This window comes from Hyaena hyaena, unplaced genomic scaffold (assembly GCF_003009895.1).
Source record: "Hyaena hyaena isolate Hyena2069 unplaced genomic scaffold, ASM300989v1 scaffold_140, whole genome shotgun sequence".
NCBI lineage: Eukaryota > Metazoa > Chordata > Mammalia > Carnivora > Hyaenidae > Hyaena > Hyaena hyaena.
This window is the reverse complement of record NW_024080772.1, coordinates 1848677-1866361: the sequence shown is the minus strand read 5'-3', so window position 1 is coordinate 1866361 and position 17685 is coordinate 1848677. Positions and strand designations below refer to the sequence as shown.

Below are 17685 nucleotides of genomic sequence, written 5' to 3'. Positions count from 1 at the left end.
GCTACAGAAATGAGGTGCTAGGAGGAGAAGTTTAATTCAGAAGGAGGGTTATTTCGATCTTTTTGTCACTCTGATCTTGGCAGTACTCTCAGCAAATATTTTTTCCTTTCTAGTGTGTCCCATTCTGTCTGGCGTTTTTGCAGTTTTCCCCACCACATTGACCAATGTTAATTCTAGAAAACATCCCCATAAAGAAGAAGAAGAAGATGATGATGATGATGATGATGATGATGATGATGATGATGAACATTTGTTGAACATCTATTGGGTGCCAGATACTTTTCATGTATGAACTTATTTCATCCTCAGAACAATCCTATGAGATGCTATTATACCCATCTTAGAGATGAGGAAACTAAAGTCCATGAAACTGTTAGCCAGTGTGAACCACTGCAAGCCAGACTCATCTATTATCTGAGTTTCCAGTGGTTGATCATGCAAGCACAACACTAGCTACGTATCTACCCAGAAAGAAGAGGAGGAAGGGAAAAGTCAGGGAAGGTCCAGGGCTCTGCCACTGCATTTCTCAGTGGGGGCGAGGGGGGTTCAGATCATTTGTCTCCACCCTCTGGGCCTATTTCCTCACTTGTAATATGATTTGGAACGTGACGCCCACTGATGTGTTGGTGTTTGTGATGCATTTAGGACAATGGTCTTGACATCACCTGGTCCTTACCAGTTAGTCTGGAACCTGTTAGAATGTCTTCTCTGAGAGTTGGTTACCCAAGTCTTGCTGGGAATGTCCAGTTCTAAGGAACCCCCATGAGGCTCATGAATCTCTAGCCAATTTAGTCAACTATGCCCTGCCATGGCTGGAATTTGGGGGCTGGAATCTGGGGGAGGGGGGGATGTAGGTTGTATCCCATCAACCCCAGCCTTAACTCTGCACATTTGCTTCAGAAGGAAGTCCACACACAGCTTCATTCAGATTATTAGACTCAATCTTGAGCAACAGTTCAAGCCTGGACAAGTGGGAGAACTGAAATGGAGGTGGCAGTGCCCTTGTCCTTCTGTACCCAATCATGAATGTGTTCATTCACACCACGTCCTCCAAACCACACACCACATGTCCCCCTTCCTGCTTTCCAGTTAAGCATTGCTGATCCAAGTGAGATATCCCAGAATGCTGGAACCCATAGAAAGGTGTTTTGAGGGCTCCCTGTGTGTCAAACAATAGTTTCAATGGCATAGGATGCCCCAGAAAAGGGTCAAGTGTCCCTACTTCATCCCCTGATAGGTCATTGACTCACCTTCCCTTCATGTACTCAATAATCTCATCTGTCTGGTGGGGATTCTCTTCCTGACAAGCGAAAACAGTTTTTCAAAGTTTATTTCTTTATTGTAAAATAAAACATGTTGGTTGTAAAATATTTGGAAAAACTAGAAGAGTACACAGGAGAAAATAACTACTGCCTGTAATCCTCCCTTTCAGACATTCAGAGATAACCATAATATGATGATGTATTTCTTCTAGCATTTTTTCCCATGACTCTATATTTTCAAGGAAATGTATAACACATATTTATCAAAAATGTTAACAGAGCTGTCACGGGGGAGGGAAAAGAAGTAGTGTCATTTGGCCTGGAGTTTATATTTGGCAGCTTCCTGTAGCTTCTGCTGAGGCCACATCTTTGTGACCCTACCAATTTGTCTCTCTTACAGTGGAATCAGGTGTCATAATTGCCAAATGTTGTGGGATTGATTGATTGACCCCCACATAGCCTGATTTGGCCGTCCAGCCAATGAAGTAAGAGGGTCAGATAGGGCACTGCTTCTCAGCCACCAGGGTGCCTAGGAACCACCTGGAAAACATTAGAAATGCAGACTTTGACTCAGTAGGTGGTGATGGGGGTGGTGGCCCTAGATTCCACACTTCTAACAGTTCCACCAGTGATGCTGGTGTGGCTGGTTCCTCAGCCACATTTTGAGTAGCAAAGGGTTAGATGACTGAATCCACTCCTGTTTTATTCAGCAAGTATTTTAATCCTATAGCTTGGCAAGCGCTGAGTAGGTGCTTGGGGTGAAATGAGAGGAGAAAGTTCTGATCAAAGGAGTTAAAACCATTGGACTCAACTCTGTGCACCGACATTGTGCTCCACTATTGGCCCTGACAGCAGTTCCCAAACCCGGGCTAATCCATCAAAGGTTCTGATGTCCTCCACCCCACCAGTTTCCTCAGAGTGGCTTCTCCCTGAGCACATACCCACTGTGCTCTCCTCCTGCACCCCCTCCCACCCTGCAAGGTTTCCAGGATCATATAAATCATCCATCAATCCAACTATTTTGTCTAACTCCTCCTCTTTATCCAATCAGCCAAGAAAGGGGCTTCTAATCCCAGATCACCCTGGATCTTATGCAAAGCTAGGACAAGGGTGGGCTTCCAGAAGTTGGAGAGTGCCAATGGCTTTCCTCATTCCTGTCCAGGTGGAAGGCATAGGCAGAGCTACCATGGGCATTTCCAGAGAGGCAGCTGAGGGACTGTCTCTGCCCCCAGGATGGTGTTGGCTATATCAGTTCATCCTCTGACAAAATCCCCTGAGCCAGGAATGAATGATGACTAGTACTGCAACCACCACTCTGTATTTGGTCAACTCTGTCTATTTACAAAATCCCACACTCCCTGCCTTACTCTATCCTCAAAACATCTCTGTGAAATGGACACTACTATTACCCTATTTTACAGATGAGGGAGCTAAGTCTTCAAGGAAAAGAAGTGACTTGCCTAGAATCACCAGAGGAAAGCAGCAGGTTAGGGCTAAAACCAGGGATCCAAGGGCCATTGAGGTATCAACATCCAGAGTCCGGCTGACTTCTCTGTCTCTGCCTCCTAAAAGGGGAAGGAGGGAGTGATAAGCTGTGAAGGCTTCAACCCAGCTCCTCCTTCTACCAGGAGCCATTGCCTGCTAGAATCTTCCATCATGGTCCCTGGTTTAAAGCACGCTTGTAAAGGACACTTCATGGAAGGTCACTTCCAGCTACCAGTTAGTTTTTGTAAAAGAAGTTGATGTGGGGTCCCTTGAGGGGGCATAAAAAATAAAACAGAAAGATCTCCTTAGCTTTTGGATTTTTAATCAGAAGAACACGCAGGGCTTGGGGGGAAAATGATTTCTTCAGGGGGGTATAAATGGGAAGAGATGCTCAAAGTCAGTGACAGCCGGTTTTAATTTATAATTCTGCCTCTTGTGTGAAATGCACAGAGAATCAGGGGGAAATGAGTAATAATTCACTAAGGTGCTGTCACAGCCAGGAAGCGTTAGGGCCCTCTTTGTCAGCCTGCCATTACCAGGAAGGCTGAGACAGAGGAAGGGCACAGAGAGTGGTGGGTCCAGCTCCAGCGCCTTTTCTCCTGCTTAGAGGCTTAGCACTGCTGATTCTCCCCAGCCTGGCCTGGGGCTGTTGGTGCTATTAGAATAGCCTGGAATGGCCCACCAGCTCCTCAGGGCTTGGGTGCCTTCCCTGCAGCCATTCTCTGAGCAAGCTGCAGAAAGTGAGCTCTCCCTGGCTCTCTCCTCCTTTCCTTCTCCTTCTGAGGGCACCTGGGAAATATATGGTCATAAAGCTGACTGTGGCCTTTTCAATGGGACCTGAGGTCAGCCTGATGTAGAGAAAAGGGTAATAGGGCCCTTTATGCTGAGCCAACAGATGATATGAAGAGGTCCCATGGCTGGCATTGCTTGGTCAGGATAAGGTAGGTTAGAGCAGTAATAAACCATTTGTAAATTTCAGGGGCTAACATAACATTGACAGCACCTATGCACCAAAGCAGGGTGGCTTCACAGGATCTCCTGGGGCCCCAGGCCCCACCATCTGACAGCCGCAGTCTCAAGAACAGGAACGCCCCCTGGCTGCCTCAGCAGGGAGAGAGAGAATTGCACAGGGCCTCTCCACAGCCTCAATCCAGAAGAGACACGCATCACTTCTGCTCACATTTCATGGGCCAGAGCTACTCAAGTGGCTTCCCTTAACTGGAAGGGAGGTGGGAAATGAAGGGCAGCAAATAGAAAGTTTGAGCAATATGTGTCTCTGCAGACAGAAGTGACCTGAGGGATGCAACCAACTCCCACCAACTCTACCACTGCCACCATCACATTCTTGTCATTGTGTCAATCATCAGAAATCTATTCTGTGACTTCTCCTGAGGTCACATTCGTGCTGGATCAGAATAAGGAACACAGATTCAGAAGCAGAAGATCTGGATTCCAGCCCAGCTGTGTTACCTGCTGGCTGTGTGACCTTGGTCAGATTGCTTAACATTCCTGAGCTCTCCTCTCTCACATATAAAACTGGGTTATTCTCATTCTGCCACACTATTATTATTATTACTAGTAGTAGTAGTAGTAGTAGTACCATTTTATTTTCTGAAGATCAGAAAATTGTAAACCTTCACATGTACAAGGAAAGGACTGGAACTTCTTTTCATTATCATCAGTATTGTTAGACATCAAGGGTCTAGCTGGGGAGCTGTTGTTGATGAGGGTACTTTGGTCACGCCTGAATAATTTTATTGACATTGGCATATTTTGCTTTTAGCAATCATGGAAATGACCATGTCCCTGTGCTCTTGTTGCAGGTAAACTCCCTGCTGGTTTTTACTGCAACTTCGAGGATGGCTTCTGTGGCTGGACCCAGGGCACGCTCACACCCCACGCCCCCCGGTGGCAGGTCAGGACTCTGAAGGATGCCCAGGTCCAGGACCACCAAGGTACTGCTGCTCTCTTCCCTTCCCCCTGGTGCCCAGCTAGCCAGACAAGAGATTTAGGGCCCCACCCCAGAGCAGCTGGACCTCCCTAACCCTGCAGGGCAAGCCCAGGTGACTGCCCAAACCTTGCTCTGGGGATGCTCACACACAGTTCCTTCTTCAGGCCTCCGGAGCTTCAGAATGATTAAATAATGCCAAGGTAGATGTCTCTCCTTTTGTTCCTTAAAATGAGAATCTGGATGAAGGATTAACTAAAAGATAAGAAGAATGGTGGCAACAATAGTAATAATCCATTCATTTAATGAGTGTTTGTTGAGGACCTACTATGTTTGTGGCACATAACTCACTGAGAGGTAAGGAAAACCATAGCTCTTTTTGGGGAGGCTGAGGCACAGGGAGGCCTTGTGTCACTGGGACCAGGGTGGTGCCCTGAGAATCTTGTTCCACATCTGGTCCATTCCCTGGAGCCCAGCTTCCTCAGCCATACCCACCATCCCTGCCCAGCTCAAGCTAGCAACTCCCCCACTCCCAGTGCCAGATTCCTCCTCCGCTTGAAATGGCCACCCACACCTAGGTGAGCTGACCTCACACCTGGAGACACAGCTGGGGCATCGAACAAGGGAGGGCCTATGAGGCCAGCACAGCTTCCAAATTCAGGCTCCTGGAGAAGCGAGACCACTGAGCCATGGGCCTAGCCTTGGGCTCTACCCAGTGACTGGGCCTGGGCAGGCCCTGTGGCCCACCTCTCTGCAGGATAGAGCTGGGCTCAGAGGTGGGGGCTCTTTACTCCTCTGCATTTGTCTGCTCTTTGTGAAGCTATTGTACCAAATAGCTTGTACCAAATCCCCCTTTCCAAGCAAAGATCATACAGCCTATGGATCTCTCTAAGAATTAATAATGATGATGATGTTGATCAAGGTGTGAGAAAGGACCCTGTCCTGATCAACCACTGAGGATCCCAGAGTCCATGCAGTCCTATCCTTGCTAACTGCTCCTGAACAAGCTGGCTTTGGCAATAAGGAAGCAGGCTGAGTCACCACAGTCCCAGGAGAGTTCTGCAAACCCCTCAGCAGAGAGGGGATCGAGGGAGCTCCTGCTTCTCCTTCCGGCCCCACACTGTATCATCCTCAGCACCTTGGTGAGGAGCAGAGAACAGACATGGAGCTCAAAGCAAGACGTGACCTTCATGTCTCTATTCTGTTTGGTAGCTCCCAACAGCACCCATAGCAAATAAGCATCCAACCCTGGCTCAATAGCTCTAGTGACCAGGCTTTCACCACCTCCTAAAGCAGCCCCTTCCCTTGGTTGCTGTGAATCAAAGACTAGTGTTCCTTTCCTGGAAAGAAGCTCCACTGTTCTGTAAGTTCTACCCATGGATCATACTTTCCATCTCCTGGAGCCCTGCAGAACTCAACTACCCTCTGTCTCGCCAAAGCAGCTCTTCAGATATTTGAAGGCAATAGTTGCGACCCACCCACCGCAGGAGACTCTTTCTCTTCCTAGTCACAGATTCTTCCTCAAGAATGGGCCATATGCCCCGTAGGATTGCTGACCCATCTTGGTTACTCTGCTCTGGACCCACTTGAGTTTGTTACTTGGTAGTAACCCAATGACAACAGACTTTGCTAAGAGAGAACAGCAGAACTGAATGAGTAAAGTCCTATACGGGGTTCTGTGACGCACCTGAAAGGCTGGGGGGAGCACTTTGACACCCATCTCCATAGCACTGACCACCTATAAAACACTCAGTAGTTCCTGGAGATTTACAGTTGCTTCTTCCTTGCCATGTGGGGTTGTTGGGGGCTAATGTTCTCCCAAGTTTTCATGCAGATCCATACTTAGAAAACACAAGAAATATGACTTCCTGGTCAGGTCACAGGGCACAGGATGACCTGGTGGAAGAGAGTGAAGGTCGTGGAGACCACTGAAGGCCAAAGGGCCAGCAGGACTGTAAAAGGGGAGAGAAGGGGCTGGGAGAGGTCAGCGTGACTCAGGCTGCTCTTAGGCCATGGGCTAAAGCTGGTGACCTTGAGAGATCAGGAATGCAGTAGCCCAAGTGTATGGTGCTGGGGTAGTACAGGTTGTTTGGAATGAAGACCTTTGGGTAAGCCAAGTTTTGTTGACGGTGACAGGTAGCCTGTCTTATCCACCGGAGGCAGCAGGAAGCTGTGTCCTCAAAGGTGTACCAAGCCTAGAGAAGAATGTGCATGCGGTTGATGCTGCACCTTGAGACCCTTCAGTGCATGAAGATGGTGAATTTCTGACTCTTTTCCTCTCTGCCCCAGGCCATGCCCTGTTGCTCAGCACCACTGACGTCCCTACTTCCGAAAGTGCTACGGTGACCAGCGCTACATTTCCTGCCCCTATGAAGAACTCTCCATGTGAGGCAAGTCTCAGTGCTCCCCTACTTCCTGGACTTCTCCTCCTACCCCTCACCTTGGGCGCTTCCACACAAACCCAAACATCAGCAAAGTAGCCTGGATGGTTGGGCTGCTTGTGCTCCTGGGGGGAGGATAGGAGGACAGTTTTGTCACCTTTGCAGAGACCGTGCACCAACACAGTGGAGTCCCATCTGCAGAGAATCTTACCTCAAACCCCATGCTCAGCCACACTGAGCTCTTTGCAGCAGGGCCTCATTCTAAGCACACCCAGAAAATATTTCCAAAACATAACAGGAGGGTAACAGTGATCTACAAAAGACATTCTACAACATCAAGCTCTTGCAAGGCTTTTCAAATTTTATAGAGCATCAAAAATTTGATCTACATAAATTTCACTGACATCAGTGGCATTCAGTAAGGTTCCTCTCCAAACCCACTTACCTGGATGGTTCCTATGGCTGTTACCTTTTTAGTGTGTGGACTGAGGGGACTCATTCTTAGCCTAAGGTCATAATCTCTAGAGAACAAGAAATGCGCTTAGACCCCAAACATGATCCAGTGATTCAGCTTATGGACTCTGCAATCAATTGCCTGGGTCCCAGCTAGACCCCACCAGTGATTGGCTTAACAATTTGTTTGGGCAGTTAATAATCTTTCAGGGCCTCAGTTTCCCCACCTGGAAAGTGAGACAATAGGAGTGCCTACCCCAAAGAGGAGGGGATTAAATAGGTTAATACTTAGACAGGGCTTATCATGGCACCTGGCACAGAGTAAGCACGAATTGCCAGCAGTGCCCAGCACCCTGAGTAAACATAGGTAATCAGGATGGGGTAGCCTAAAAACAGATTCTAAGTTCTCAGAGAGCCCTGAATGCCCGTGCTTCTTCTTTTTTTTTTTTATAGACTATTTTTTTTTTAATGTTTTATTTATTTCTAGGAGAGAGAGAGAGAGACAGCGTGAGCAGGGGAGGGACAGAGAGAGAGGGAGTCACAGACTGAAACAGGCTCCAGGCTGGCAGTCAGCACAGAGCCTGACGCGGGGCTCGAACCCACGAACCGCGAGATCATGACCTAAGTGAAAGTCGGGCGCTTAACCGGCTAAGCCACCCAGGCGCCCCTGAATGCCCGTGCTTCTTAACACCACCACATGGCACCACATTGACATCTTGCAGTTTATAGAAAGCCAACACATAGTTGAGATTTGGCCAGTCCGGCCAGTCTTCTCTTTCTAGAAACTCACAGGAGAAATCCTGTCCTAGCTTTATTTCAGAAATAGCTATGTGCCCCCTGAGAAATTTGTTTCCTTTCTAGCTGTGGACATGGTGAGACTGACCAGACTTTCTTCCCCTCTGCTGACTGGTCAAAGCCCCAGGGAGGTCCAGAAAACAGGCTTCCGCTGCCAAAGGACACAGCCACACTCAAGCCCTCCAGGATTTTTGTGAAATAAAAACTCACTGGCATAAAACAGATATGAATGCAAAAGAAGTATCAGTGAATTTTTTTTAATCAGAAGAATGGTCTCATTAAGTCTGAGGCTCCTCTTTTACTAAGCAAATAGGTGTTCATGATGTATAGTCTGTAATCAGCCTTACTGTGGTTTGATTTTCTAACTCAACATTTACCCAATTTCTCACCCTTTTCTAGTTAGTTTCTATCACCTTACTAGCTGTTATATATCTCTGGGAGCCACCTTAAGTCCTTTTCGGAATAAGCCAGGGCACAAATAAATAGATTCATTACATTAAATTGTATTTGAGAAATCACTCTGTGTGACGCAGACGTGGATTATACAGTCATCACTGATATCTCTCAGGTGCCTCCCCCCTCCACCCTAAGCAATCACCTAGAAAGAAAGACTTCTTAAGAGGAAATCTAAATGAGGAGAGATGGTTGGCCTTCCTGAGAAGTCAGGGGGATCCTTAAAAGCATTTGATTTTTAAATATACCCTTCACTGGGGCACCTGGGTGGCTCAGTCGGTTGAGCGTCCGACTTTGGCTCAGGTCATGATCTCACAGTTTGTGGGTTCGAGCCCCGCATCGGGCTCTGTACTGACAGCTTAGAGCCTGGAGCCTGTGTCAGATTCTGTGTCCCTCTCTCGCTCTGCTCCTTCCCTGCTCATTCTCTGTCTCTCTCACTCTCTCAAGGATAAATAAACATTAAAAATTAAAAAAAAAAACACCCTTCACTGTATTTAACATGAACCTAATTTTAGAATAAGAAATGTGAAGGCTAAAAATGATATTTTTCTAATACTTCATTTCCCTGATAACCTTTGGTTGATCTATAGCTTAAACAGGTGTTTTGTTTTACTGGCCTATTTTATTTTCCCTCCAGTCAAATTTGCTGATGGCTATTTCTACTACTTCCTGCCCTTTTCCATAACTCGACTCAGCAGGAGTAATGAAGGGAAGGCAGTGAGTCCATTCCATTCTCAGCTCACAGCTAGTTCACATTCAGATTTTCAGACCATTCGTCTACTGCTGATGGGTGTTGAATTCCCAGTGTTCGGGGGAAATGTTTTCATCAGAAAAATAAATAATCGAAATAGAAATATGCATTTCCAGGTCTGTAAGCCTTGCCATTTATTTGATTCAGATCCTAAATGCAGAAGGCAGGAAGTTGATTTCTTCCTCCCAGGTTGGCGAACATCAGTGACAGGGATTGTAGCTTCGCTGTGTGAGCTGTGTGTGGTTAACTCAGGGTCTTCACACCCCACCATCCCTCAAGGGGCCTGGCTGGGGGTCCCAGGTACAGGGCAGAGATGGCTGAAAGTCTCTGGTGAAGGTCAAGCCCACAGGGACCAAGAGGCTGGCTAAGCTCCAGTGCTAACATCTGGGAGCAGGTGTCAGGCCCACAGGGACCAAGAGGCTGGCTAAGCAGACCACTCCTGGGAGCCCTAGAGTTACTCCACCTCCTGGGAGTTGAAGTAATTGCAGAGTATCTCACAACACTCCCTCAAGAAACCGTACAATCATCAGTGACTTCTCAAAAGGGAACTTGTGACGCCTTCTGCGCATTTCCTTGAAAAATCTAGCTACAACCTGCCTAGTAGGTCTCTGTCTCTCCAGTTACAGTCACTTGGAAAATGTAAGCAGGATGGATTCTTAGGCCCCATCCCAGGCTGCCTGGATGACACCCTGGAGGGGGGCCTGGGAATCAGTGTTTTCAAGCCCTGCCCTCCATGATTTGGAGGCACACTGACACTTGAAAGTAATTGACCATAGATGCACCTGCCAGTTGTAACAGAAATTCATTCAGAGACCGTGCAGAGAGTTTTTCCTCCACCATCCGTGGCACCAAATAGTGTGACGTAACGTGCCTTTTAGAAAGATGAGTCCAAGTGGTGAGCAATGACAGGGTGGGGAACATAGGTGGTAGAGACAGAAGGGGCTGGGAGAGTCCCCCTCAGAGCCCATTTGGAACCAGGTCAGATGCCCACCAGTTGGGGAGACATAGCCAGGATGTGCCTTTGTGCCAGTCAGCTTCCAGCATATTCCAGAATCATGCCCACTCCAGCCCCCTCCCTCCCTCCAGATGCTTGCAGTCCCCACTACTGGCCTGGCACCTCTCCCTGGCTGGCCTTGTGCAGGCACTGTCTCCTTCTCCATCGCTCCGCGCAGTTGCATATGGGGCATGAATATTTAAAGTCCTCTGCCTAGCCCAGCCACAAACAAGAGAGAGTGTTCTATTTTTTTGCCTCCCCCAATCTATTCTCTGCGGGAAACTGGAGATCCACTTAAAACATTCAGATTTTATTTAATTTTTATTTTTATTTTGTGGAGCTTCAGTTCAAATAATTAAAGTTGCCACCGGGGAGGGGAGCCTTGTGGTGGCTTTCATGTGCTCACTCGCTGTCAGACCTGCTCTGTCCGCCTTGGCTGGGAGACGCACTCGGATGTGTCTAGCATCGCAGCCGCTGGTAATGATGGGGACGGGAGAGTGGCAGGGGCCGTCTCCACCCCACCCTCTGCATTTCACACATCCCAGAAGCCTGAATGTCTCAACAAGCCCCATGCGGTTTGAAATTCTATTTTATTTGAATAGGCTGCCTGTGACTAGAATATTTTAAACAGTGTTCTCAGGACAGAACAAGGCCTGAGGGGAGCAAATGTGGGCTTCCCTCACTCTCTTTCCTGCTTCAAAACATGGAAGTAGTTTTCCTTCTGTGAGCTGTGGGAAGGAAAAGGGCCCAGGAAGTGGGGTGTGACCCACTTGATTGGTGGCCACAACCAAGGGCAAGTGAGTTCCCAACTGCGGATTTTTCTGACCTTGCCAAAGCTGCAGTCACCTCCGCCCTCCCCCCACGTACTGGTGTGCACACAGACCCTGGGATCCTGGAGCACAGCTGGGGCCTTCCTGCCCCTGACGTCAGCCCTGTAGTGATAAAGGCATCGGCTTTGATGGGTCTGGGGGCTGCTGAGATCAGGACAGAAGGCCACCAAGCAGGCCTCCTTAGGTCTGCACGAGCTATCTGGACTGCAAGGAAGGAGACCTCCATTCAGTGTCATTAAAACCAGGAATTGTGGCCCAGAGGGACATGAGAGAGCAGCCTGGCATCGGAAGTTGCCCTCTGCCATCCGTTAAGCTCTGCTCAGAGCCCCACTGAGAAGGAACTCCCTAGGGCAGGCAGAGCCCCGAAGGCTAGGGGCCAGGATATTTGTCACCAAATTGCTCTCTGGTTGACTCTGTGAGACGTTTCAGGCTGGTGGTGATCATTCCTGGACACAGGGTCCACCCTTCCAGGGATTTGGTTGGCACAGGGCTCTCCAGCCCCTCCTTGCAACTCAAAAGCAATATAAGGTCAGTGAGTCATGGCTAGTGTCATTCAGGTTTATTTAAGCTGACCGCACTCCCTCCCCGGGGCAGGAGGCAGACAAACAGAACTTTCACATAAGAAAAACACAAGATCTTTTCTGACTGCTATGTTTTAAGAGTTTCTGAAACTCAACAGCAGAATCCTCCACGGAAAGGCAAAAAGCAAGGATGAGCAATAATAATTATTCTAGGATGGCTTGAGGGAGAGGAGAAAACAGAATCACAGGGCTCTTCGTTTTGCAGCGCCCACTGAACCCTCGACAAGGGTACTCTCTTCATCTGGCTTATGGAGCAGATCTGGGGGCACGTGCAGGGCTGCCCAGGGGACAGGAGCAGCCCACCTCAGCAAGGCAGGAAAGAAATGCACCCAGAGACGCATAGCCAGGAAATACAAAATCAAGCTCAAACCCAGACCTCGTAGCCTGAGCCTCGTGCTGTTTTCTGTCACACTGCCCTACTGCTGCCAAGGGCAGGTGGTATACTTCTCGGCGTTGGGGGAGCTGCCATGGGCCTCCACAGCTTTCCTGAGGACTGGCATTGCTCCTGCCTAAGGCAAGCCCCTGCCCACCCCACCACAGACTCCTCTTCTCTGGAGGCTGGAAGGAAACACCACCCCGTTTTGCAGCCCCAATTACTCACTCACTGTCTCCCCAGGCAGAGACCAGTCGATGGACCTAATTCCTGAGCGGCCAAGGGGACATCGTTACTCACCTAGGAGATTCAAATGTTATGTGTGCCTCATGTGTCCCTTATTCTTAGCCCCACATGGGCTCATTTGTTTTAGCAAATGAGGAAGGAAAAGCTGTTCCAAGAGGCTTCGTGGTCTTGATCCTAAATAAGATTGTCATTTCCTGGATCTGTTCCACCTTCTATAGAACATGTGTCCATCTGGGGAGAAGGAAACCTTCTCCTTTCTCTATTCACTCATCCTGCTCTGTGTCCAGGCAGAGAACTGCTGACCAGTGAAAGAACAAGCTGGTCCTTACCAGGCTCCCCCTGGGACCAGCCTTTGCCCTTGTTTGGCCAAGCAGTGCTGTGCAGACACCTTGTGGTGTCTCTAGACATCTTCTCTGTAAATAGGCATGAGAGCTGAGCTAGGGGGCATTCCAGGGTAAGCTCGTTCCTAGCTCCCCTCCTGCAAGCCTCAGCTCCTTGGGTCAGGTGTTTGGGAACTGGACTCCAACCCCCATCTCTCCTAAGGCTGGGACAGCACTGCAGTGACGGAACGCTCACGAGGAAGGCCAGCTCACCCTTGGATGGCTCCAGGCCTTGGCGCTTGCCATGTGAACTTGCCGGGGATTGTTTTCCACCCTGTGTTCCCTGCACTCATCCTCTTTCTGCTTTGGAACTTTCAAAGAACAGAGGCGGACTCCATGCTAGCTGTGTAACCTCCAGCTGGGCTGTCCACTCTCTGCCCACAAAGACATAGTGATGGGCCCCCACAGGAAACCCAGTGCCCTTGAGCTCCCTCATGCCGCACAGCCCAACAGCCATGACAGCACCCATGTGCAAAGGAATCCAGCTGGTCATGCGGGTCCAGAACAAAAGGAACACCTCCAAGGCAGTGTAGTGTGATGAGGAGAGCAGAGCCTTGAGGCCACTTGACCTTGGCAGGGTCCTGCCAGTTGGTAACAGGGGGAGCTTGTACAAATCACTTACCCTTCTCAGCTTCAGGATCCTCTGCAGGACTGTCAGGAGAAACTAGCAGAGGGGCAGAAAAAGTGCCCTGCCTGGATCGGGACACATAGAGATGCTTAATAAATGGCACATGTGGCTTCTGCTACTCTGCTGCTGTTGTTCCTATTACCTGACTTTTCTGGTGATTCCAAGATCAAAGGCTGGGGTCTGCCCTATCTGAGGGTCCTGAGTCTGGAGAAACTGGCCTCTGTTCTGTGCTGGCTGACCTGGTAATAGACAGGAAGGGGGACATTGCCCAGCTTAGTGAATAGAGTCCAGGGAAGTTAATGCTCTCCCAGCAGCAGATGAGTCCCTCACTCCCTCCTCCATCCCCACCAGCATCTCTCTCCACCAGCAAGGGCATGGGGAGCACCCTCTTCCAATCTAGCGAAAATTCCTTTTCTCCATAGCCCACCTCCCACCCTGGCAGCAGACACCTAAAGAGATATTACCTAATACCTAAAGTGGTATTGTTATACTTTCACAAATGAGGAGGGAGCCTGCGATCATGCACAGCCGGCCGGCAGTGTGGCTACACGTCCTTAAGATACAAGAGCATCTGCACTTTCCCTTGGGCAGAGGGGACTCCTATGAAAGGGACAGCTGCAGTGTATAGGGCATGGCCTGAGAAAAGACAGGAAGTCATGAAGGCGGGAAGGGAGTCTGGCCAAATGACCCAGAGTGGACATCACACGTCTGACTTTTCTTTTAAGATTTCTTTTTATCACCTGAAAATGGATGCTAGTTCTGCATCTTATTCTCAAACATGCCTGTTTCTTCAACAACAGGACCCACTACCTACTATTGAATGGCTAAGACTTCAGAAGAATACCCCTGTTTATCCTGTGGCTTTGGGTCCCTCTAGAAAGACCTGGAAGGCATATGTCCCCCAGATTAAGAAGCCCAGAGGAAGAGCTCCAGCCCCCACTGCCTTTCTCTGAAGCCCAAAGGCTTCCTCACCTTGTGTGATCTCACTTCATCCCTCGTGGTCACCATTAGGCCCATAAATGGTGCACTTTGAAGAATATCTGCCCTGCCTTGGTCACCTCTAAAGTCCATCTCAACTATGCCTGCCCCCCCACCTCCTATCCCACAAGTCACCCTAACTCTGACCTTGTGTTTTAACTCCAGGAGGACCTCAGATCTGTCAGCTCCTCACACTCATCCCCTGTATTGAAGACAGTGCTCTCAGAGCCTTATCCTGGGGCCTAAGGATGTGCCACTTTGTGTCAGAGGGGAAGGTGGTGGAGGTTGGAAGTGGTTCCAGAAGAATTTTCCAAATGCCTTTTCCACAGACTCACTGGATGACTAAGAGATTTGGATCCCACTGTCAGTCTCGAATGACGATCCCAGACATGTGTAATAACACTACACCCATACCCTGTATTAAGAATCCTCTATAGTGTCAAAGACCGCAAAGCCTGCCCACCCCCCAGTCACCCTGTGAAGTGAATGAAATGTTCCCCATTCTACAGAGGAAGAGCCTCAGAGGGCTTGTAAACAACTCCATGGTCACAGGCTAATCCACGCAGAAACCAGGACTCAAACAGTAGTCTTCTAACTTCAAAGATATCTGCTCAGCCACTCCCCTGAGGTAGTCAGGGGGTGGCCTCCTCAGGGTGTGAAGGGTGGACAGCTGCCGGGACAAGATCAGAGAGGTAGCTTGGAACTGGGCTGGGTTGGATGGGCACGCAGATGCCTGGCAGGGGAAGGGAGGGAGGGAAGGTCACAGAGGGCTCCTGGTCAGGCAGTGAAGCAGCAAGTACTCATTTCAAACCCACCATGTGGCCAGATATGCTGGAGATAGACCACAAGAATCTGGGACCTCTTTGGGGTGTTTTCAGCCGAAAAGTTAAAAATACTTGCTTTCAGTATGACAGGTCCTGGTGTCCAGGTTACTCATGGATCACACAGCTGCATTACATTAAAAAGCAAGCCAAAGGTCTTAAGTAAAGCCCTCACACACCCTAACTCTTTGCACTCTTGGGAAAAAGAAACCTTCCTTGGTCTGGGTCTGAGGAAGGGACTCTTCATACCTAGTAAGCCAACTGAGGGAGCATTTTTAAAATATCAATCCCTTATTGTGTGGCTAGGACTCTGCTGAGAATGTTACTTGTTTTATCTCATTACCAAAACAGATTTGTGAGAAATTGTGACCCCCCCTAATCACTGACAGTGACCCTGGGGCCTCGATAACTTAAGTGACTTGCCCAAGGTCACCTTACTACTAAGAGGAGGACCCAAGATTTAAAACATCATCTGTCCACCTCCAAAGCCAAATCTACAAACACTAGTTAAGTCACTGGACTTAACTTAGGTCACCTGAGTTTGAATCCCAGCTCTGCCTCTTACAAGTTATGTGACCTCAAGCAAGTCACTCCCCCCTGAGGATAAAATTGGGGATAAAACCTGTTTTACTTGCTGCCTGAGGTTGTTGCAAAGATCGAATGAAAATGTAAAAACTCTTTGGAATGGAAGAAATTCTGATTGTTATTTCTTCTTACTTTGCACAGGCAGCAAGAAGTCACTCTATCATGAATTCAGATATTGTGTGTGTTCTTGTTTCTCCTCTCGATCAATTGCAACTTGCGGGCAAGTTGGGGGCATTATTTGGCATAGTGCCTAGGATTAGTTTCAGGAGGACATGCCCAATGAGTTTGCTTAATCAATCAATCATTAATTAAATAACTATTACACAGCCCCTCAATTATGAGCATAACCCTGATCCAGAATAGGAGCTAACAAGGAGACTCCCCTTGGATTCTCAAGATACCAACAAATGCGGCCCCACTGAGATTTCTGAGGCAAAATAATTCTCCCTTCAGTACCTAGACCTGGGAAGCCACTGGACCCTAGCATTCTGTCACCACTTACTATGATGTGGTTGACACTGCCAGGCCACATGCTAATTGGCTAAAGTAATCAACAGCCATTGTAATTGTAGTCAGACATAATTAATTTAATACCTACAAGCCATTCTAAATTAATACCTCTGCTAATACATGTTGAAACTGAGGCATAGGAAGAATTACTGTCAAGGCTCATGGGTGTGAATGAAATCTTCCTGGGCGCTTGGCAGATATTTGGACCCCATTGGTAATCCACCTGCTAATCATGGACCCTTGTGGCTCCTACTAGAGATCTTTATCACACATTCAAAAGTCCCATATACAGGGGGACACCCTGTTGCAAGCATAGACTCTCCCCAGAGGTCAGAATAAATACTCCCCACGTGGCTCTGGGCCCCTGCAAACACTCACATACCTGGGGTCCATTCTCTTTCCACCGGTAGTCCGTAAAGGTTATAAGACTTCCATTGCACAGAGTAGATCCTGTTCCCCAACCAGAGGATTACAGAGCTATTTCACAGCATCGTCCCCATCACACGCAGAGAGACAGAGGTACAGGGGAGGCTGTTTGCTCAAGATCATACCATCACAGTGTAACTCAAAAGAAAATATCACCCTTTTTCTTCCCCTAAGACAGGAACGATAACTCTCTGGGGAAACTGAAAGATAGAACACTGAAATGATAATTTTAAATACAGCATCCTTCACTCTGTCCCTTTCTATCTTTTGCGAGCTGTTTATCTCTAACGTGGTATTGCCTGCTTGCCCTTTCCCATACAGGAGGAGAAAACTAACATTGATCAAATGTATTTGGTAAGGTGGGCACTGGGTTTTGTAATCTTATTAAAGTTCCCCAGCAACTCTCTGAGCAGAGTACAATTGGCCCCATTTTATGGATGAAGACAGAGGACTGATTATGCCACAAATAAAGACAGAATGGCTGTTTGATTTCAAAGCTCGTGTTCTGTCTGCATCACTTCTTCCCTAGAAGCTCCCCACCTTCCCTGGGTCTTCCTAAAAAGCCCAGACATTGCAGGCAAGAGAAACTTATCTTCCCAGAAGGGGGTGAAAAGAAAGCACTATTTTTTCCCATTTTCAAATGACATCAGAACCCTCCCTTGCTGCCATTTTTAATATAGTGTTTATTGTTTTTTCTGATTATAAAAGTGTTCTATGCTCATTGGAGAACATTAGGAAAATACAGAAAGCATGAAGAGAATTGAAATTGCCCACACTCTTACCCCCCAAAGGTAATCCTTCTTAC

The 17685-nt window shown here is 48.2% G+C and overlaps 1 protein-coding gene across 1 annotated transcript in view; it reads left to right on the top strand.

Annotated features, from left to right (window-relative positions):
- Positions 1 to 17685, top strand: part of ALK (ALK receptor tyrosine kinase) — a 671693-nt gene that overhangs the window by 549970 nt on the left and 104038 nt on the right. The window contains exons 7-8 of the mRNA XM_039238463.1: positions 4571 to 4702; positions 6985 to 7085. Coding sequence (XP_039094394.1) covers positions 4571 to 4702; positions 6985 to 7085 — 233 coding nt within the window. The remainder of the gene's footprint in view (positions 1 to 4570; positions 4703 to 6984; positions 7086 to 17685) is intronic.